Source organism: Neolamprologus brichardi, chromosome 11 (genome assembly GCF_056152115.1).
Source record: "Neolamprologus brichardi isolate AB-2024 chromosome 11, ASM5615211v1, whole genome shotgun sequence".
NCBI classification, from domain to species: domain Eukaryota; kingdom Metazoa; phylum Chordata; class Actinopteri; order Cichliformes; family Cichlidae; genus Neolamprologus; species Neolamprologus brichardi.
Genome location: NC_142114.1, coordinates 10114953 through 10138413, shown reverse-complemented (window position 1 = coordinate 10138413; position 23461 = coordinate 10114953). Strand labels below are relative to the sequence as shown.

The 23461-nt window shown below is 38.5% G+C and overlaps 4 protein-coding genes across 4 annotated transcripts; 1 reads left to right on the top strand and 3 right to left on the bottom strand.

Annotated features, from left to right (window-relative positions):
• Positions 1-593: 593 nt before the first annotated feature.
• On the bottom strand, positions 594-1087 carry LOC148100496 (hepcidin-like). The gene is made up of 3 exons (XM_087847737.1): positions 1001-1087; positions 826-903; positions 594-689 (listed from the first exon to the last, which is right to left on the bottom strand). Exons 1-3 carry the CDS (start codon positions 1085-1087, stop codon positions 594-596), a joined length of 261 nt encoding a protein of 86 aa, XP_087703863.1.
• A 1616-nt stretch (positions 1088-2703) lies between these two features.
• Positions 2704-4766, bottom strand: LOC102792983 (hepcidin-like). The gene is made up of 3 exons (XM_035909529.2): positions 3409-4766; positions 3235-3321; positions 2704-3069 (listed from the first exon to the last, which is right to left on the bottom strand). The coding sequence occupies exons 1-3, from the start codon at positions 3490-3492 to the stop codon at positions 2977-2979; spliced, it is 264 nt and encodes an 87-aa protein (XP_035765422.2). The 5' UTR covers positions 3493-4766; the 3' UTR covers positions 2704-2976.
• A 67-nt stretch (positions 4767-4833) lies between these two features.
• On the top strand, positions 4834-8231 carry LOC102793280 (uncharacterized). The gene is made up of 3 exons (XM_035909547.2): positions 4834-5321; positions 6202-6246; positions 6339-8231. The coding sequence occupies exons 2-3, from the start codon at positions 6207-6209 to the stop codon at positions 7118-7120; spliced, it is 822 nt and encodes a 273-aa protein (XP_035765440.1). The 5' UTR covers positions 4834-5321; positions 6202-6206; the 3' UTR covers positions 7121-8231.
• Positions 8232-9434: 1203 nt separating this feature from the next.
• Positions 9435-10297, bottom strand: LOC102793466 (hepcidin-like). The gene is made up of 3 exons (XM_006794853.3): positions 10117-10297; positions 9943-10029; positions 9435-9777 (listed from the first exon to the last, which is right to left on the bottom strand). The coding sequence occupies exons 1-3, from the start codon at positions 10198-10200 to the stop codon at positions 9685-9687; spliced, it is 264 nt and encodes an 87-aa protein (XP_006794916.3). The 5' UTR covers positions 10201-10297; the 3' UTR covers positions 9435-9684.
• Between the last annotated feature and the right edge of the window lie 13164 nt (positions 10298-23461).

The following is a 23461-nucleotide window of genomic DNA, read 5'->3' as shown; positions in this document are numbered from 1 at the left end:
GAGGCTAAAGTCTAAAGTGCTGACGCACAAATACAGACTTGGCAGGAACCAGTTTAGCTGGTTACTGCTTTCAGCTGTTGCCATCTATATAAATGTAGTTACAGCTGCATAAAGTGGATGAATCAACACTTCATAGCACATTTGCTGTCATATACCATTGTGTCCTTATACTGTGAGAAGTACTACTGAGTAACGATTGAACTGTCTATATTATATTTATATAAAATGTTATGTAGTGCTACATAATTCAAATTATAGGCCATCCATGTAAAAATGTAACTTGAAGTAATGTTCTACTTCGTGTTTAGTCTAACTACTGTTGAACTTAAAGCTGCTCTTTATCAGCTGCACTGTCATAAAATCTGTTTTTCAGAGCAAAAGAATTATTCTGAAGTACCGTTTAATGTTATTATTTGACAGACTTGATTAATGAGTACACACATGTGATTAAATATGTTGATACAGTCACATCATTGAAGACATAGACAATACAACCTTACCAAATCAAAATGTTTCATCCTATGAACACAGTTAAAACTGACTATTTTAAAGCTTCATAAGTTAATATTGAGTGGTTGTGGGAGCAGGAATCCTCAGAACCTGCAGTAAACTCCACAGATACCGGGGGTGCAGCAGCCACAGTAAAAGCGACACTTGATGCCAGGCCTGTGTATGGTGTTATACAACTTCTGTGGGAAACACAAGAGACATGAGCACAGAGTTCATCTGCAGCAGCATCACTGCTCTTTATTTTCACCTGCTCTAAAAAACACTTTCATTTAGCTGAAGTAATTTGGCCACATTCACTCAGTTAGTGTTACTTACCTTCCATGAGTCCACTAATATCTGCTCATGTGCTGCTGCTGGATAGTCCATGCTCATTGGCTCCTCCAGCTCCTGCTCCTGTTAATGAATTGAGTGCAGTAGAAACCACATTGTAGCATTGAAACAAACATTTGCAGCTTGTAAGCTAATACACTGGTTAAAGTCAAGTTCTTACTTCAGTGACTGGGACAGCAGAGCTCTGCTGGACACAAATGAATGTGAGCACGACGGCCACTGCAACTGCAACACTGAACGTCTTCATCTTAGGAGGCTTTGAGAGGCTCAAGTTCGACTCTTTCTCCTGGTCTGGATGATTGTTGTGAGCTGAGTCCTTCTGTCTGATGGTTAACGTGTGCAGAAGTGCTGATATTTATACTGATTTGGGCCCCTGCGGCCTTGTCACTCACAGCTCTTACTCTACCTGATTTCAGGAACAAGCTTGCAACATCCTTAACTTTTCCATAATTCCTATGTGACCCCATCCATCCATCCATCCATTCACTTCCGCTTATCCTTTTCAGGGTCGCGGGGGGTGCTGGAGCCTATCCCAGCTGTCATAGGGCGAGCGGCGGGGTACACCCTGGACAGGTCGCTAGTCTGTCGCAGGGCCAACACACAGGGACAGACAACCATTCACACTCACATTCACTCACACACTCACACCTCGTGGCAATTTGGATTATCCAATTAACCTATCCCCACAAGCTGCATGTCTTTGGACGGTGGGAGGAAGCCGGAGTACCCGGAGGGAACCCACGCAAACACAGGGAGAACATGCAAACTCCACACAGAAAGACCCCGGCCTGATGGTGGAATTGAACTCAGGACCTTCTTGCTGTGCGGCAACAGTGCTAACCATGTGACCCCGGGGAGTGGAAATTTCTGAGGAACTGGAAATTCTCCATTGCCCATAGTAATGCATTATTATGAACATGAATAAGCATAAATGATTTGCATGTCACTATAAAACATTGTATATCATTTTGAAACACTGTACAAAAGAGACTTTTTCAATATAACATTTTCACATTCTGTTCAATTCAGTTTATTTATGTAGCGCCAAATGATGACAACAGTGAGGTAAAGACCTTACAATAATACATGTCACAGTAGGATAAAAACTGGTAGAAATAACAAAAATAGTGAAGATTGATCCATGATTCACACTGATGTAAATTACTGGGAGACTTAATGATGTCACAAGACTTTAAACTTAACTATAACATAGATCTACATACACAGTGTTTTAATGGCATAGATAACATAAGGTTGTCTAAAACATTTATGAATGAACTTGTATAGAAAGTGTTTTGAGTAAACAGCATCTAACACTTCTACATTCTTTAAAAAAAGTATGCTTAGGTTAACTTTCAAATAACCAATGAATCAGTCCATCAGCTCAAAGCTATTGTACATTACTGCATTTTTGTAATAATTAGTGGTAAAATTGAATGATGATGAGATGCTCCGTACTCATATAATCATGAATATGGGAAAATTCCACCAGATGTAAAACTCATTGTGGTTCTGTCCTCGTATTCAAAAATATTATCGTCTTGAGTAACATATCTATAGAAAGCTGAATAATGCTGTGAGTGTAAAACCTTAGTTTTTCATGAAAATGGTGAAATAGTGAAAAAATTGTGAAAAACTTCATGAAACAACATCAGTTTTGAAAAACACCAAAGGATATCTTCATGATCACTTTATGAAAGAGCACTAGTAATAATTTTTTTGACATTTTTTGACAGTTACTGTAAAGCTGCTCACTTTACTTTTGCTATCAATGGCTTGGCTCTATTAACAGGTTATACCAAATACTATATGGGCAAGAGTATGAGGCCACAACTCTTAACTGACATCGGCACAAAAACTGTACATCAGGAGCTTCATGTCACTGGTTTCCATTAATGTTTTATTCTTGTCAGACAGAAACAGAAACAGACAGCACATGTTGCAGTATAGTGACTCTGAACCTTTTAATATAATAACATACTGTAGTTCCAAATGGTTGGTACACTGTTCACTGTTACAGCAGGATGACCAGATGAAGAAACACTGTCAGACTTTAACAAATGCTGAGCAGTCAAATCATTTCATGTATAACAGTCAATATTTAGTGGTTGATGTGATAATCGCAGGTAGATATTCTCAGAATCTGCAGCACAATCCACAGACACCAGCATTGCAGCAGCCGCAGCAAAAGCGACACTTCATGCCACGCTTCTGTCTGTGGTACGGCATCTGTGTGAAAGAGGAGAAGAGCAGAGAGTTTATCTTCAGCTGCAAGTCACTTCATTGTTTCTAATTTTATGTAAAGCTGTGAGTGCACAGTTTATTTTAAACATCTTCCTGCATTTGAGAGATCTCACAATTACTGTCTTCATTCATTTATTGAATTAAACTCACCATCCATGAGTCAGCTGATACCTCCTGATGTTCAGCAGCTGGACTGTCATTGCTCACAGCCTCTTGTAGCTCTTGTAATTCTCGTATCTGTAGAGAAAGAAAACAGATCTTAGCATCTTCACAACAAATTGATGCAGAAGAAGCACATTACATGAATTTAACACAGTCTGTAACCTCAGCAAATGTGGCAGAGCTCTGCTGAATGCAAATACACATGAGTGCAACGGCCACTGCAACTGCAATGCTGAACGTCTTCATCTTCAGGAGGTTTGAGTGGTTTAAGGTGGTCAGATCCTTTGACTCTCTCGTTGACTCTTGTCAGCTCCTTTGTGATGGTTGACTGAGGGAAAAGGTGCTGGTATTTATACTCATTTGCTCCACTGCTGCCTCGTCATTTAGAGTACAGCAGCTACTGCCGGGAACAGGCTTGCATCAATAGGACAGGGAAAACCCACATAGTTAAATATCCGAAGATAAGGTCAAAGTTCATGCCGACTGAGAAAAGTGCAGATTTTCTCGGTCCTCAGGAATTTCCCATTCCCAGAATTTCATAGCATAGGAAAATCAGGAGTTTTGCAAAGTATTGCAACCCCGGTACCTGTGGAGTTTGCTGCAGGTTCTGAGGATTCCTGCTCCAACAACCACTCAGTATTAACAAACTGTATGCCAGAGACAATTTTCTGAGATTATACTGTTTTAGTAACATTGTGTCCCCAGTTACTGCATCAACTACATGCTTGTATTACACAGTTTATCACAATAAACTTTATGGTCATTTAGATATAATGTGGATTTTTGTTGTCATTTTAAATGTCGATTTTTCCTTTGTTACATTTGTAAAACTGACTGCTATGCATCCATCCGTCCATCCACCAAAGCTGCCATACGGCTACAGGAAGGGTATATCCTGGACAGTGTTAACACATAGAGAGAAAAGCATTCATGATCACAGTAACCCCTGTAACTGATTCAAAATCACAATTTAACCGAACACCAAAGTGTTCTGACTTTGAGGGGAGACTCTCCAAAATATTCTATTTTTATTTCAAACACATACGCAGGTGGTTACATATGGTTAAAATGATTCAAATGCAGTAAATATACACATTTTTCAGTCCATAACTTGATTATTGTCTGTAGCCCACATAATTAAACACTTTAGTTACATAAAACATGTGAGTTTTGATGTTATGTACTGTATAGCCTGTATAATAAATAAACATGTAGCCCAATAAGTATAAAATCCAGAAAGCTACACAACATGGGGCAGTTCATTTACAAACACAGGTGTAACTTGAGTTTCACACTGTTTTTATGTTAGAAAATAATCAAATTGTTAAATGCTTAAAGTACACAAAACGTCAGAAATCTGCACTGTCATGAACAAAAATGTAAACCTAATTTTTGGATTAACCCTCCGATGTCTGAATCCCAGGTTGTGCACATCAACATCACTGATTTGTACAAATACAGTTTATAATGAAGACATGTTAAATATTAAGCACTGAAAACAGTTTGGTTGTTGTTGTTTGGAACGTCATTTAATGCATGTTGTTTTGTTGCCATAGTGATGCCTCCAGGGGAAAATTAGGGAGCAGAGCAAGAATAAGACTGTGGATATATGTTTTGATAGCTTTGGGTTCTCTTTGTTTTTGCCTAACAATCATAAAGAAATGTATTATATTTTGTGTGTGTACTAATCATTGAGCTTTAATCCTGCATGAAGGCCAAGATGAATCTCTTAGAGTAGAACTTTACAGTAATTATTAGAATAAAAAAAACAAAACACATTGACTGCTTTAGTTTTTTAGATTCACTTCTGTCTTAAGTATTTTTTGTCTCCATATAAAAGATATCAAAATCTGTGCAAACAACTTGACGTAAAAAGTATCTATGTACATTCTGCAGTCTATGATGCCAAAATGACAAAATGACATCACAGCATTTAAACATGTTTTGAATGAAAACATCAGCATATGAAAACAAAACTGAAGAGACACTGCAACCGTATGAAAGAAGACGACTATTTAGTGAAATTTCTACATTTCCCTGAGGATTAACTGCTCTGTAATTTACCAAGAACTAAAGTAAGCTCAAATTTCATTTTATAGACTTAAGATCATTTACTTAAATATAAAACCTGATTTTCCTGCCTGCCAGGACAGTATTTATGTACTTTACATTGTGCAAATCTAGACTATATTTTACATCATAGAGAGGTTGATGTGGATCTATTATTCAGGAAAACAAATGAAGACTTAACTATTTGTCAGCTGTTGTAATATTTGACAAATTATACATAAATTAGAAAATGTTCTTAATCATATCTTAGAGTGACAGAAGCTCTGCTGTTTATCTTAGTATCTGCAGTTTTTACACGCTTACATAAACACACGCAGTTACTGTCCCTCCATTTAGAAAGACAGAGGCATCAGGGTGAGCATCATTCAACACAGACGCTCTCACAACCCAAATCCTGACGTCGGTTTGCAATAAATGTAATTTTAAAAAATGACATTCATGTATGCTATATGCATTTTGTCCATTCCAAAGTTGTGAGTCTATACCAGCCAAAATGCTGTCTTTAGTTATTAACATTTGAAATGATGAAGGCACTTGAAAGTAACACAACATTAGCTGCCTTTCCAGAAAAAGACAAAAACCTTTCTGAAATACGTAAGGTTTTGTGAGGTCCCAGGCTTCTAGACTTCTGATTGGCCAACATTTCTACACGGTTAGGATTTGGCATGTTCCTGACTTTGTTTTTAGGGTTTACATGTGGAAGGAGATATTTTTTTAAAACTGCACATGTGGACGGGATTTTTTTTAAACGAAAAAGGAAAACTTCCGTTTACAAAAATGCCCGTGGACGTGTGGACGTAGCCTAAAGTTATCACGAAAAAAGCAAATTCGCTGAACATTCTGAGTTGAGGTTTAGTGATCATTGTTGTTTTCTGTTCCTTGTAGTCAAAATGAATGGAGGCGGAGATCGATCACAAAATAACCATAATGGTAAGCACATGTACTCAGTCTTGAAATTGATAAAAAACTGATTTTCAGCAGATATTTATGAATGCTAATTAAAAGATAAAATGATCTTGCAGGCCGACAGGTTAACCCAGAAATGTTTCCAGGAGGAGATCAGGAGCCAGCTTATGAACCTATTGGTGGAATCTGGGGTTTAGTGGACCGTCTTTGTGTTTTTCTCTATGATATCTTTTTTTGGAGACTGATTGAGCAATTAGATGAATTAGAGGATCAATATGATGTCTTATACATTGACTTTCACAATGTCAATGACGGCAATGTCAACAATGTAAACAATCAAAATATTAATGGGAGAGACAATAATGCCAATGTTGACAACAATGAACTGCATGATGATCATAATGCTGTTGTTGTTGTCGGCATTGAAAATGACGATTCTGATGAGGCATTTGAAGACTGTGAGGATGTTCACCCGTACATCCCAGAAGAGGATCCTCAGCCAGGTGTATCCAGGAAGCGGTCTAGAGAGATGGATGTGAAAGATGCGGAACCAAACAAAAGAATCAGATGGAGCGAGGAGTCTTCTGATGATGACACTGACTTCATCTCTGCCTGTGACACTGATAGCGAGGGCCGTCCTCATCTTGGTAATATTGCTGATGAGGTACCGCTGCCTGTTGGAGCCACGAAAAGGTCCAGAAAGGAAGATGGAGATGAAGAAGAGCCTAATAGCAAAAAATCCAGGCTCGCAAACTCTGATTCGGGGAACAGCTCAAATGTGTATGATCACTCTGAGAGCAGTAGTGATGAACTTTTTGAAGACGCACATGAAGAGCCTGACAACCATGAAACTGGAGGCTCGAGGAAAAGGTCCCGAGAGGATTTGGAGGAAGAATAGGAATACTTGCGTGTTTGCAAATTTCGGAGGTGTTCAAATGAGTCCACCAGCACCAGTGATGACAACTAACACTATTTCAACGGGTTTTTTCTGTATCCTTTTAGTAGGCTGATGGCCTACTCAGGTGACCCTGAATCCTCCCTTGGTTTTGCTGCAATAAGCTGGGCATACACTGTGTAATTTTTTCAGTCAGCTCCTGTTCAAGCTGTCCGATTGAGTCGCAGGGTTTAGAAGTTCGTAGGTCACGATGCAGAGTCTCACACTATATGGCCCGATGCTCTGTGCGACCTGAGTGCTCACACTGTGTGTCCTTAGCATGAAGGTTATAACACAAAATTTTACACTATTTTCACGGTTGTTGTGGTCGCGATAATTTTGTGAGGCCACATCGAAAAGGCTCGGATGAGCTTGGCAGTTCTACAAGTTGTGCCTCCATCGCTTGTGTCCGGATCACACGCTGCACTGCCGTGCTGTTCTGTCTTTTCGTTTTCATCTCTGTGTTTGCGCGTGCGCAGTGTGAGACGTTGCGTTGACACCCTCACGACGGCCAACAGGATTTCAAACAGGTTTGATTTTCTTACGACCAAACGACTGATGATCGGGAGCTGGTCGTGAGGTGTTAATCACTTCACGTTACCCCATGTATACGATGCACAACACACGATTAAGGCCAAACTCGGGCCGATCCCCAAAACGGTCGCATGACTGAAAAATCGGCTCAAAATGGGCCACACAGTGTATGTCCAGCATTAGGCGTAGGCTGCTGGGGGATTCCCATGATGCACTGGGTGTTTCTTCTTCACCCACTATGTGTTAATAGACCTCTCTGCACTGAATTGTACTTGTTGTTAACCTCTGTCTCTCTTCCACAGAATGTCTTTTATCCTGTTTTCCTCCCCGCACCCCCAACCGGTTGCAGCAGATGGCCGCCCCTCCCTGAGCCTGGTTCTGCTGGAGGTTTCTTCCTGTTAAAAGGGAGTTTTTCCTTCCCACTGTTGCCAAAGTGCTTGCTCATAGGGGGTCATTTGATTGTTGGGTTTTTCTTTGTAAGTTTACCTTACAATATAAAGCACCTTGAGGTGACGATTACTGTGATTTGGCGCTCTATAAATAAAATTGAATTGAATTTAAAATTGAATGGATGTCACTGTGTAGATATATTCCCTCCATAGAAGGCTTAGACCCAAACGCAGATTCAATGCACATGGTTAAACTATTTATAAGAATTTGTTTAAAGAGATGGAATGGAGAACGTGGCTAGAGCTAGGAGTGTCAGCAGGGAGCAGGAACCAGAGGAAAAGCTATCGAGAGACTGATCACCTGGGTCGTGATGGGAACAGTCCAACGGGAATTCTGCATCAATCAGTCAGCGTAGGGCCTAAAAGTTTATTCAGATGTAAATATATTACATTTTTTAAATTACATGAAGAATATGAAAAAAAATCATCAGTGTTTTTAATGACACTGCATTTCATTCATGTGTCTCTATTGGACAGTGTTGTAGAAGTTACAGAAGATAGGAATCAGTTCCAGCTTGGCCTGACGTTTGATCACGTTTGGTTGTACTGGCTTTGAGCCTGCTTGTGATACGCTACATCCACATGATACAGCTACTCTAGCTTTTTATGAAGTGTCGTGAAATATTTTTGCTTAAATGTTCTGCAGAACTGATGCAGCGCACATACAGTACAGATATTATCTGAAACAGCATTACACAGTGTTACACCTACTTTACAGTTTCACCACAGTGCAACGTCTCTCAGTATTGTTGAGATGTTTTCTATTATTATGTCCAGTATCACATTTCTGCTGTACGCAAATCTTTCTATTCTCTCTTTTTCTTCTGTGTGAGGGATTCCTGCATTAATCATGCAGCATAGAAACTTCATATGCACACCGTGAAAACACCTCCAAATAAATTCAGTGAAAAGTTGTCAAGAAAAGATTGTCTAAAACATTTATGAATGAATTTGTATAGAAAGTGTTTCTAGGAAACATTATCTAACACTTCTACATTCTTTAAAAAAAGTATGCTTGGTTTAACTTTCAAATAACCAATGAACCAGTCCATCAGCTCAAAGCTATTGTACATTACTGCATTTTTGTCATAATTAGTGGTAAAATTGAATGATGATGAGATGCTCCCTACTCATATAATTACAAATATGGGAAAATATGCTCACTTTACTTTTGCTATCAATGACTTGGCTCTATTAACAGGTCGTACCACATATGACATGGGCAAGAGTATGAGGCCACAACTCTTAACTGACATCGGCACAAAAACTGTACATCAGGAGCTTCATGTCACTGGTTTCCATTAAAGTTTTATTCTTGTCAGACAGAAACAGAAAAAAACAGCACATGTTGTAGTATAGTGACTCTGAACTTTTTAATATAATAACATACTGTAGTTCCAAATGCTTGGAACACTGTTCACTGTTACAGCAGGATGACCGAATGAAGAAACACTGTCAGACTTTAACAAATGCTGAGCAGTCAAATCATTTCATGTATAACAGTCAATATTTAGTGGTTGTTGTGATAATCGCAGGTAGATATTCTCAGAATCTGCAGCACAATCCACAGACACCAGCATTGCAGCAGCCGCAGCAAAAGCGACACTTCATGCCACGCTTCTGTCTGTGGTACGGCATCTGTGTGAAAGAGGAGAAGAGCAGAGAGTTTATCTTCAGCTGCAAGTCACTTTATTCTCTCTATTTTTACGTGAAGCTGTGAGTGCAAAGTTTATTTTAAACATCTTCCTACATTTGAGAGATCTCACAATTACTGTCTTCATTCATTTATTGAAGTAAACTCACCATCCATGAGTCAGCTGATACCTCCTGATGTTCAGCAGCTGGACTGTCATTGCTCACAGCCTCTTGTAGCTCTTGCAGTTCTCGTATCTGTAGAGAAAGAAAACAGATCTTAGCATCTTCACAACAAATTGATGCAGAAAAAGCACATTACATGAATTTAACGCAGTCTGTTACCTCAGCAAATGTGGCAGAGCTCTGCTGAATGCAAATACACATGAGTGCAACGGCAACTGCAACTGCAACGCTGAACGTCTTCATCTTCAGGAGGTTTGAGTGGTTTAAGGTGGTCAGATCCTTTGACTCTCTCGTTGACTCTTGTCAGCTCCTTTGTGATGGTTGACTGAGGGAAAAGGTGCTGGTATTTATACTCATTTGCTCCACTGCTGCCTCGTCATTTAGAGTACAGCAGCTACTGCCGGGAACAGGCTTGCATCAATAGGAAAGGGAAAACCCATATAGTTAAACACCCGAAGAAAAGGTCAAAGTTCATGCTGACTGAGAAAAGTACAGATTTTCTCGTTCCTCAGGAATTTCCCATTCCTATAATTTCATAGCACCGGAAAATCAGGAGTTTTGCAAAGTATTGCAACCCCGGTATCTGTGGAGTTTGCTGCAGGTTCTGAGGATTTCTGCTCCAACAACCACTCAGTATTAACAAACTGTATCTCACAGACAATGTGTGAGATTTTACTGTTTTAGTCACATTGTGTCCTCAGTTACTGCCTCAACCACGTGCTTGTATTGCACAGTTTATCACAATAAACTTTTAATTTAAGTGTAATGTGCATTTTTGTTGTCATTTTAAATGTAGCTTTTTCCTTTATTAGACTTGTAAAAATGGCCATTCATCCATCCATCCATTTACATAACCACTTTCTTGTGGGGTGGGCTGGACAGTGTTCACACACAGAGAAACAAGCACTCAAAGTACAAAAGCTATGTCTGGAGCAGTCTTGCATCAGTGGGACTGGAAAATTCCACTGCATCGGAAATGGGAAATTATCCATGTTTGTTTCTTTGCTCTGCAACTCCAAGTTTCTTTTTTCAAGCATCATTCTGATACTTTTAATGAAGAACCAAAATATGTACTATTTATATCATTATACCTTGATTCGTTGTTTCCTTATAATAACTTCAAAAATTTTAATGGCTCATGAAAGAATTCTTTAAACCAACCAAACGGATGAAAAAGGATCAGGATCTCGAATGTTTATTTGCTGCAGATAATGACTTTTTAAATACTCAGATTCAATCCGTCAAACTGTGAATGTCACTTGTGAGTTCATTTAAGAATGATGAGATAAGCATATAACCAATATTCTGAAAGCACTGCATGAAGTGTTGAGTCCTGTAGAAAATGCCCTTCTGTAGTTGAGTTAAAGAAAAGCTATAAACTTCTATAATCTTCTATGTTTAAATTTCATACACAGTATAAAGTGCCTAATACAAGCATACTGGATTTATATCTGTGTGTGAACTAGCAAAGACAGGTTTACATTTGCATAAACTAAGTTGTTATATTACATCTAAACTCTGTCTTAGTTGCTAGTTCTAATTTCTAAAACCTGTCAGACTCAGCAAAAGTGCCTCATAGAACCATAGTGTAAGCAACATTTACAGTTACTTTACATAAAACAAAGAAGGCCTACTCTTCCTTGGCTGCTGTATTTATTTTCTGAAACCTTCCTGGTGTGCTGCTCAATGTTGTTTAAGCAGCTAGGACACGTTTTGTCACTCATAACTCACAATGGTTCAGCCTGCTCTCACAGGTGAACTTGCAACACTCTGTATTCCCAGCATCTATGCTTGAGCCTGCAGCTTGGAAATTCCAAGTGAAAGGCAAGCCTGCATTTGCTTGTTCACCATAGTTTGTCCTCAAATACCAAAGCAAAAGGAAAGTAATGCTGATTCTTTGAGATATAATGACAAACACACATAACACACAAAATTATTTTGTAAAGAAGATGGATATATAATGGTGCTGCAGTTGTTTGTATTGCAATTGCTCACTATTGAGTGCATCCCTTCATCTATTAATCGATCCACCCTCTTATGGTGTGTGTGTGTGTACTTTGTTTTTATAATAATAATTGACTGCATTTATATAGCGCTTTTCGAAGCCCTCAGGCTGCCACATCGGCCCCTCTGGCCATCACCAATAGGTGAAGTGTCTTGCCCAAGGACACAACAACTGAGACTGTCCGAGCCGGGGCTCGAACCGGCAACCTTCCGATTACAAGGCAAACGGGCAACTCTTGAGCCACGATCACCCATGACCACTGTTCATCTGCTCCACTCTTTCCTGAGGGTAAGTGCAGCACTGGGGACTTTTGGATTAGCAGCTATCACATCTCGCTAACTGTAAGGACTGTGTTTGTGAGAACATTTACAGACAGTATTTATTCAAGTCCTTTTAAAAAATTTAGCATTAGCATTATCAAGCTCACTTAATGCGTTTATCCTAACAACCTTGGTTACATTCATCTTGAATGATGCACTAGTAATACTGTAAAGTAGCAGTACTACTGCAGTGTCCAATGATGTGATAAATCATATGAGCATTCATAAAGCTGCTCTAAGCCACCCGCTTTGTTTATTTTCCTGTTTACAGCTTTTTCACCCCCACAGGAGCTAGTACTGTGGAAGCCCATTTCTGCCAAAAAAAAAAAAAAGTATTCATAACTCGAAATTTCATATTATTTTCTCAAAATTTTGACTCGAAAAGTAGCTCAAAATTTTGACTTACTTTTCTCAAAATTTTGACTTACTTTTCTCAAAATTTTGAATTAATAAGTCGAAATTTCGAGTTAGCGCTGCCAATCAGTAATCTACGTGAATGACGTCTTTTCCTTGTTACCCGGAAGCTGAAGCCCTCAGCCACAAATGCTACAGCTAAGCTACCAGTATTACAGCCAGTCATGAATGCACAAATTGCTGATTATTTTCCAGCGTGACTTCACAAATGATGAAATCCTTGAGTTATTAGCGGAATCACATGGCGTTTCTATCAGCAAACATACTCCTGAAAGCGCCAATTTGTTGTGATCCGGTTTTGAGTGCGCATTCCACGTAGATTATTGATTGGCAGAGCTAACTCAAAATTTTGAGTTACTTTTCTCAAAATTTGGAGTTAATACATTGAAATTTTGAATTTATAAGTTGAAATTTCAAGAAAGTAAGTCAAAATTTCAAGAAAATAAGTCAAAATTTTGAGTTAATAAGTCGAAATCTCGAGAAAGATAACTCGAAATTTCAAGTTATGGATACTTTTTTTTGTGGCATAAATGGGCTTCCATAAGTTTCAATAGTCAGTAAAAGCACGGATAAAACAATCTACTGTCTGAAGCAAAAGTAACACCTGACACCTAACAGGATTCTGTTCGATACTGTGTTTGATTTTGTGTGAAAGACGAGCAAAATGTGAAGAGCCTGCAGCATGATCCCTTAGCACCCCCCCCCCCCCCCCTTCTCCTGTGGAGAGATGGAATTGGGAAAATATGTTTTAAAAGAGCCACACATACACACACACGCACACACTTATATTTGAGTGATTTTACAGTCATTGTTTTAATTGAATGAATTGAGCACACCAACTGTGAGTCAGCTAGCATCTCCCTATGTTAGCTGACTCACAGTTGCAACTGGACTGTCATTGCTTGTTGCCCCCGATAGCTCTTGTGGCTGTTTAAAGAAAACCAGATGTTAGTGTCTTGGCTGCTCATTCATGAATTTAAGTCGGCCTGTTTCGGCAAATGTAGCAGAGCTCTCCTGAAGGGCCCCTGCAACTGCAACATGTTATGTCTTCATTTTCAGGAAGGTTGAGATCCTCTGACTGGCTTCTGTCAGCTCCTTTGTGATGCTTGGCTGAGGTAAAAGGTGCTGGTATTTATACTCATTTGGTCCAAGGTGCCTCATTAGTCACAGTGTAGCATTTCATGACCAGCTTACATCAGCGGTGCTCTTAAACTGCAAAGTGTTTTGCTCTGAAAGCATGTATCCTTCAGCAGTGTTGTACAGGAGACTGTGCAGTGCTCAGGTCTGACCTAACAGGGTGGTATAATTTCATTCAGCTGTCTACGTTGGCTATAAAAAATATATATATTCTAAAAAGAAAAAAAAGAATTTAAACTGAATAGATAACAGCCTTTTCACCTCTTCTGATGTTCATATGTCTGTAACTGTATAAAAGGGCCCAAAGTTCTGTTAGTTTGATCCAGCCCACTGTCTGGTGACATCATCCAGTTAGTAAGGTGGGCAGTTTAATGTCGGACGAGCAGTGTTGGTCCGGTGGGGGTGCACTGATTCCTGTGGGATGTGATGTGTGCGTGGATGATAAAAAGCCACACACACACCCCTGTGATTACAACCACAGGCATTGAGCTGTAAGAATAAAGTGCCTCAAACCAAACCTCATGGAGAGTTTCTTAGCATCTTTAGTACTCGATGATTTCTAAACAGTTGTTGTACAATGTGCTACATGTCTGAGACAACATGCCTTTTGTCCTGTCTTCTTTCTCTCACCCCAACAGATGGCCGCCCCTCCCTGAGCCTGGTTCTGTTTGAGGTTTCTTCCTGTTAAAAGAGAGTTTTTCCTTCCACTGTTGCCGACATGCTCATAAGGGGGTCATATGATTGTTGGGTTTTTCTCTGCATTATTATTGTAGGGTCTACCTTACAATGATGCTAGAAAGATGCGACTGTTATTGTGATTTGGCACTGTTTAAATAAAACTGAATTGAATTAAGACACACAAATATAAATTTGTGTGTTAATTATATTTATTTAATCTATATTTCTAAGCTCCTTTAAAACAATGACTTATTGATGTTAGAAATTGATACACATATTAATGACTTTGGAGATGTTTTTTTTTTTTTTAATTTTCCACTCACCTCTGATCTGACACTGAAGTGCTGCTGTTACCTTTCAGACAGAAACAGACAGATGATTATAAGTTTCACTTTTTTTTAACATTAAATATATATATATACAGAATACATAGAACTCCATTGATTACATTTGTTCTATTATTTATTTGATAATAGTTTACATGTTACTGGCACTTACTTTAATATACCACAGACTGAGATAAAAACAACATAGCCTTTAGGAGCTGCGTGAGATGTCGCAGACTCACCTGTGTGGACTCACCTGCAGGTCGAACTGAACATGCTTTGAAAGAAAAGATGCAGTTTGGTTCCTCTGAGGATGGAGGAAAAAGTCTGTCAGAGTCTTGCAGAGTAACTGCTTATATCTGCAGCGGAGTGGAGACGTCAGAGCAGGACACCTCTTTACACACTCAACAATTATGCGCATAAAATTTCACCCAAACTGCCACTGTGTGTTTCATTTAAAACAGTTAATCTGTCATCAGCACAGGTGAATGGAAATGTGTGTAATGTGTGTTTTAATTTACTGATCCACCCAGTCATTAAGCGAGTGTTTATCTTTCGGTGGAGCACCTTCAATACTTCATGTTGGAACAGTAAAGAGGTAGTTTGCACATATTTCTACATAAATACAACATTGCTCTTTGGTGTACTAAGAATAGATACAGAAACAAATGAGAAAAAAATGATGTGAAATGACAAAGAAGTGGAAATATGAACACAATTCTGGAAGCATGATGGTCAATGTAACACTTCAATTCAACTTCCACTGGTCTCACTGAAAAATGATTCTGTTTAATCTCTGAACACAGACTGGATCATTTAGCTTTGTTCACCTACACGAACGCTGGACTTTTCTAGCAACATGTCTTAAAAATTTATTTATTTTTCCAGGGTTTAAAGCAGGGGTGTCAAACTCAAAATTCAAAACTGGAACAAAGTTGCGGGCTAACATTAATATTTATTGAAAAAATAATCTTCCTCCAGATATAAGAATGAATCTTTTCTTATGGACTCAAATAAGTTTTGCTGGAAAATTGAATATGGAACAAGCAAAGCTTAATACTAAACAATATAGATATTAGCTGTATAATACCAGTAGGCCAGCTCTAATAGTAATTTGGTATGGCTTCGCGGGCCAAATGTAATTAGGCTGCGGGCCAGAGTTTGACACCTATGGTTTAAAGGCACAGTCTGTAAAATCTCACCACTAGATGTCAGTAGACTTTAGATTGTAGTCAACTAAATTCTGTTTTCTTACTCCTCTCAAGTCAAGTGCATAATCCCAGGTCTGGTGGTTGCTGTAGAACAACCACATTAATCTATAATGAGTGCATGCTGTCGGTGTACTGTGTTAGCTGGAGTCCATGTCTATTTACTCTGGAGGAGGCTGTAAATTTTTTTGAAAGGAGTACAGTACAAGTCTTTTTTAGCACATGTAGTGAGAGTCAGAGAATAATAATACTGCAACAAATCAGTACATGATCTTTCATTGACTTCCATCAGGTTTGTTCAAAATGCAGTCAGAAGATATTTGAGCATCTGTGCAACCATTTCAACAAAGAAAACCATGCAGAATTACTGCACCATTTACTACACTTCATTCAGACATATCAGATAAAAAGAGGATAACTAATCGTAAAGAAACATTTGCATTTGAATAAAGTAATAACATTTCTATGAAAAAAAGCTTTGTTCAAACTGGCTGTTACAGGTCAACAAATCACATTTTGTCAGTTTTCGTATGTTTTTTGGGTTTTTTTGCACTAAAGTTTGTAATATTAGGCAAGAAGATGGGTGAGCACGAACAGAGAGAAAGAAGAAAAGTGGGAGTAAGAGCACGGGGGACTTAGGAGGCAGAAGGTAGTTATTACTACTACTATTTATTCATTGTCAGTTCAACTGCATCATTTGTATTACAGTAAGAAATAAATATTTCCTGTTACCTTTTTGTATCTCTGCACTGATTTTCTTTCTTTTACTGTACTTAAATTACCAGGCTGAAATGATAGAGTTTTGTTACATATTGTGTGAAATAGACAACATTTCACCAAACTAAGCTGCAGTTTCTGGAAACACGTTCAGACATTTGGAAAATCTGGACTGTCTGTGGGCAAAAACGCATGTGAACTGGAGGGTCAGCAGTAAATCTGAAGGTAAAATTAGAGTCAGAACATATCGCTGTTTATGTTATGATGTGATTTCGTGGCCTTCATTTAGCCTAAGGACACAAAAGCGTTGATATATTTTTATCCACCAGGGCATACTGTGAACCCAGCAACTTATGTGTGTGATCTCTTATCGCTCTCCAACAGCTGGTATGACATTCACTCCTCCAGGTGGTTCCTCTTTTAGGGTACCCAGGATGTTTTCTGAACTAGGTAGAACAGAGTTGTGTTATTTTGCACCTCAGTCACAAAAAACCTGAAAGCTTTTGTCTCTCTGGGAGTATTTAACGCTCTTCATACTTTTAGAGCAAAGCTTCTGTTGCTAAACTAGACTTTGCATTATGTTCCTTGCTTGTTTTGACTTTCCGTATTTTTATCATTCCGTGTCTGTTTTTGACATGATGAATTTTGTAATTATTGTAACCTTACAATGATGACCCTTCTTAAAAAAGTCTCCTTTGAAAAGTAGAATTCATCTGAAGGGAATTCCTGCTTAAATTGAACAAATATATTTTTTTAAAAAATCCAAAGATCTGTCTGCATCTGTTCATAAGCACACAGGGAAGAAGCTGAACTTGGTAGTTCAGCTGAGTTATCCAGTATTTTTTTTTTATGTTAGCAGAAAAAAGACTAAAATACTATTTCAAATGCTCATTGGTTCAAATTCATATATAAAACATTAAGTATGACCACAGTTTGTGCTACAAAAGGCAGAATTTTAGCATGTCATTTCAACAAGCCTGCTTTTGCCTTAGCTTAGAGTTTAAGCTGGCACTATAAGGTTGATTCTACTCTGTTGTTGACATGAACAGCAGAAGACACCACACCCTGTTAGTCACTGCTGTTATACTATTTGAAGTTCACTGTCTCGAGCACATTCACAGTTGGTGGATTGTAATGTAGAGTCCCTGCAGTCAAGTCTGCGCAGTTACAAACATTTGGTTGGTATGCAGATGTCTTCCCCGACCCTTGCATTCAGCATCCGATAACAAAATTGACATCACTTGAACCTAAATAGATCCTAACAGATTCACATGTGCAGTAACATCAAAATCTTCCCTCCTCTTAACCTGGTAGTAGGTTATTATAGTAACCTGGGAATTATTACTGAGTCTACCGCTATTGACAGTGATGCTCACTCTTGACATTACTGACATTTGATTTTCTCATGATGAGTAGTGTCATTCACCACTTTAAAACCTCAAGTAGATCAAGTTCCTGTTAAGGTCCTTCCAGTTAAAAAAACCCCAAAACGTTTTATTTAGAGTTAAAACTGTGTTAACATCTAATTTACGAGCATCTAATTATTCAGCAGTAGATGCTTCTAAATTAAGCATTTCCATGAAAATAGCACATTAGAATAAAGCTCTCTGACCACATGTCTACGTTGCTGAACCACTTTCAGCATTTTGCTTTAAGACTTTTTCTTTTTAATGTTGATTTTTTTTTAAAATTTTGTAAGAAAAGCAGAGATCTGATATTGACTGCGCTTCTTGGCTAACTAAAAACTAAGACATTTGGATGTTGAGTGGCATCTGCAAACCAACTGTATGACTTTATTCCAGGTGACTGTAGCAGTCAGATGATTTTTTAAATAATAACAAATAAATATCATCGCTCAACAGCTTCTTTATTACAACACATTAAAGAACACATGTACAACTGTATTTTAGTGGTTGATGGAGCTCTTTTTGAACTTTGTTAACACTGAGAAGATGGTGTGTGGTTGCCTGTTCACAAAGATATACTAACCAATTAAGTTGTCATTGTTTAAAGACTATATGAAGACAGATGCATTATTCCCTTCACTGTAATAACCACATCTAGACTTCTCACTTTGTAGGACCTATGTTGTTTGTGGAGACATCAACATCTGTCCAAACTGCGGTTCAGCTTTTGCAGTCATACTTTAGGTTTGACCAGTTGACATCAGGGTTTCAGCCATGTTCGCCAGAACATCTTTAGCAGTCACAGTGATTACATGCCATTATGTTTGCCAAATTCTAGCTGTGATGGAAAGCCACAATATTTAAAAATTGGAAAAACAGAAAGAAAGAAAGTGTTTTTTCAATGATCACATTAGCTTCTTGGTTATTTTCTAAACGATGTCGATCCAATTTTAATAGCTTATTGGAAGAAAGCCATTAGCTTACTAAAGAGTGTATTCTTTGACTTAACGCCAGGCTTCTAATTTGATCCATCTGTAAGAAAAATACTTTAATAAATGTTCTGTGTTTGTTGGAAGTTAGACAAAATTCAAGTGCCTATCAAGATCATAACCGATACAACATTTACAGCTGGTGTTTATTATTGCTGCATGTCACACAGGTCAGACCACAATAAGTTAAGTGAATGTCAGAGTGCTGAGGTGAGTGATTGATTGGTTAAATATCGGTGTGTTACAGAGATTCTTTCTATGAAGAAGTATTAGGGCCACATTAAGGAAAAAAAATGTATTTGTTCATTTTGCGAATAAAGTCAAAATTATGATATTAAGCTCAATACTATTTTGAAAAATAAGTCGAAATGTGGAGATTAAAGTTGTTGTTTGAAAGTGGGAAACAAACGGCCTTAGTGCAAGAAATAAGTTCTAATAGTGACCAGTAGAAAACCACCACACTCACACTGAAAATAGGCTACACAAGCCTTATTTTTCTTTGAAGCAGACTAGTGGGCTGAAGGCGTAGTTTTGAAGCCACCACAGTCAAAGTAATGTACTTGGTTACAAACAGGAAAAGGTGATCACTCAGAAGAACAGGCAGGCAATCACATATCAGTCTTGCATCTTCCCGAGAAAGGCTTTTCACCCACCTTTACCTGCCTTGCGTCAGTACGGAGTGATTCCACACCAGATCCAGATCAATACAACTCTAGAGCTCTTCCTCTCCAGATTCAAGTGACTTCTTCTGGTTGCTCACTTCCTAATTACAGAGTAGGCTTTTCCTCCTTAAACTCCTGTGATGTGCAGTCTTCATTCCAATCTGCAGATGTCGCTGTGCGGCGTTCAGGAGAAAGCTTAGACATAGATATGGGGGTGGAATAAGAAGCCAGAAAAAGGATAGCTTTGTTTTTGTTTTTTTTTATGACTGTAGTAACACGTGAGTTTGCTCCGAATGGCTGCGCTTGAGACTTTTCATTACAACTCCCTAAATCCACCAGTCCAACAGTTTCCAATCCAGGCTTTAAGTACAACAAATCCACGTAAATCTTAATTAAAATGAATCCTCCTTCCGGTACAACTTTAAAAGCAAAACCATTCGGGCCAGGTTAAAACCATTTTCTTTTAAAATGTCATTTTCCCTCACCAGAGTCTCCAAATTTAACCAGCTTCCCTGCTACAACTGTGCCCTACAACCTTCTCCCTTCCTGTTTCTCTTTCTCAGTTCCTCTTTCTCTCCCCTTTATAGAGAAGGGCTCAAATCATCACCAATCAACTACTCCCTGTACTCAACTCCAAATAGCTGGCAGACATATTTCACCATGCCACATTCTACAACACTACACCCTATATAAAATGTCTTGCATAGATGAGTTAGAGAAATCGTACATTAGAATCAGTTTGAGTTGCAAGGAAATGATTTCTCTCTTAGCACATAAACACAGTGTGGTGATAAGTATAAGGTTGTTGAAAAGATGGTGCAGAGAGGTGCATCAAGTCAGACGGATAAACCACACAGTCTCGGAAATGTTGGCTAGATTTGTACAAAATGAAACAGCTGGAAGTGGACATATGCAAGGATACTGATGGTTACATCCACGTGCAATAAAGAGAAAGTATCACAGGACACAATAAGACAGCTGTTCAAGTTGTTTCACTAACTCATTTACACAATGCATTTTGTTGAGGGTAATCTCTATGCTGCCTCCAGAATTAAAGTGTAGCTTTGTCCCTAATGCTACTGCTTAGGAAGTGAAGGACAAGAAACTTATTTTTAAAGCAATAAAGTAAAGTAAATAAAGTAAATAAAGTAATATTCAAATAATTGATTTTAACTAGCTAAGAAATCTATCATTAGATTCTCTGTTTTTGGGACAGTATTAGGCGGGCCCTAATATATTGAAAATTGAAATGTTTACAATTTTTTAATTATATTAATCAATTTAAAACTTGTTTCTCATCTCAGTTCTGATGACCAACCACTGACAACCTGGACAGTGGTTGGTCATCTGAACCCTGTGAAGCAGGGAAGTGTGTCTACATTTTGCTAGCAGTTCTAAAAACAAACAAACAAAAAAAAAAACAAACCAAAATGTTAAAAATACATGAGAAGCACCAGAGGAAAGTTTTGTTAGTCTAATGACGTGACATCACAGAAAAACTAAAAATATAAGACATGTTTAGAAAAGAAGCGTTTAGCTAACATTGACTGGACTGCAACTGGATCTCATCCCTCTTGAGCTGTTGTGGGAACAGAATGATAAGGTAACCAAAACATGTCAATCAAAGCTGTCCAACTTATCAGAGCTGCTTCAGGATGCATGGAGTAGAATTTCTCCAGATGACCTCAACAAACTGACAGCTAGAATGCCAAAGATCTGCAGGTCTGCTTAAGGTTCTTTAAATCTCATTGTACATTTGTCATTCTCATTTGCAGATGCCTTCGTCCAGTCCAGGCACGTGCAGAGGGGGGGGGCTAGAGGGGCTTGAGCACCCGCCCCTTTCCTGATGGGTGCCCAAAGTGCCCTTTTGTTGAGGCAACTTTTTTAAAAAAATTATTTATTTATTTTTTTAATGTGTGTGTGCGTGCGGAGTCCTGTCTGTGCCCCTCAACAATAATATTTAACTATTAATCACAGTTTTGCTAAATAAAAGGATCTGGCTTGCATCAGTCACATGATCACATTTAACCAATGATCGCCCTTGACGGCAGAACGCGCTGGTTACGAGCCGGGAACGAGCTCACAAAGAGCACGCGCATTTTTTGCGGTGCTGTAGGAGAAACACAAATTAACTCAGAGACACAGACTGATGCAACAAAACCAGTAAGTAGGTGTACAGCGTACACTGTAGTGTATAGCACACAGGAGTATTAGCTTATTATGTACACGTTGGTAAGCTGTCTTGTTGCAACTGACGAACTGAAACAAACGAGCGTGCTGTGTGTGCAACAGCGTGACAAACATTACCTGTCCTTTTATTAACTGCACAAGTAGTGCTGGTCATAGCTGCTGGCTACCTGTGTAAGGCTGTCATGGGTCTGTATCTCTGTCCACCGTTTTAGGAAACATATTTAGTTTTAAAGTTTCCGGGCTTTTCCTGCCTTTCTGGAGGGATTATATTTCACTAAAAAACGGTCTAATATGCATGTCCACATAATTATGCATTATTATAATTATAATATATTAAAAAACACACGCTGTATTTTAAAGAACATACATTAAGAAGCAGATTATATTAGATTTATATTTTAAATAAGACAAAATTTGGATTTTACAGCAGTAAAATTATTGTATCTCTACAGTTTAAAATTTATAAGCTTTGCCCCTGGACAGAGTGGATAGTGAAACAAATGGAATCATCATAAATACATTATTTCATATTTATTACTTCCCCCTCCTCATTGCTTTATTATTGTAGCTCTAGTAATAAATAATAATGTAAGGATTCTGGATCAGCACCATGATGCCCATAGTATATACAGTATTCTGAAGAAGGTCTAAAACGTCACTGTGTGTGTGCGTGCATGTGTGTGTTTTATTTAGATGGATTTAAAAAAAAAATATTACTCATGATATAACATTGTCCAGACATGCCTGGTAAGGACATGAGGAGGAAACAGTAGGAGCTGTGTGAGGCTACTAAAGGCAGTGCTATAACATTTTTCTGTCATCATTTTATTATAGATTAAGTGCAAGAGTTGTTAAGTGTGGATAATTAAATTATAGTTTATTGCAATAGCAAGTTGTGCCTTGTTCTCAGATAGACAGCAAGTGGAGAGTGATATATGAAATGATGGGATGGAAGGAAGAAGAGAAGCAAAGAGTGATTCACAGGCAGAGCCGAGTTTATTTCTCACAGTTTTTTGTTGGCTTATGGTTCCAAGCGCTGTCACCAATCTTTGCATTTTGTTATTATCTCATGACACTTGTTTAATCAGCTACCATCTCTCCTATGGACTTTTTAATGTCTACAGTCTCAGATCAACACAGCCCTGCCCTCCAGCACTATCCACAGCAACCCCTCAACAGCAACATTGTACCCATCAGGTAAAACATCGGCTACGTTTTCTTTGCCTTGTTGCCCATATTAGATTCTTAATGAATGTGTGTTGTTGTTATTCAGCCTGGCTCAATGTGCCCCTTTTTAACTTTGAGTACCCGCCCCTTTAAACCTCTCTGCACGGCCCTGGTCCAGTCCACCTCCTCCTCATCCCCACCTCTCATCACTCAGGCTCCTCTGAAGCCTCCATCTTAATCTCCACTACCAGGGTCTAGATTCCAAGGGGTCCTGCTCTAATTCCT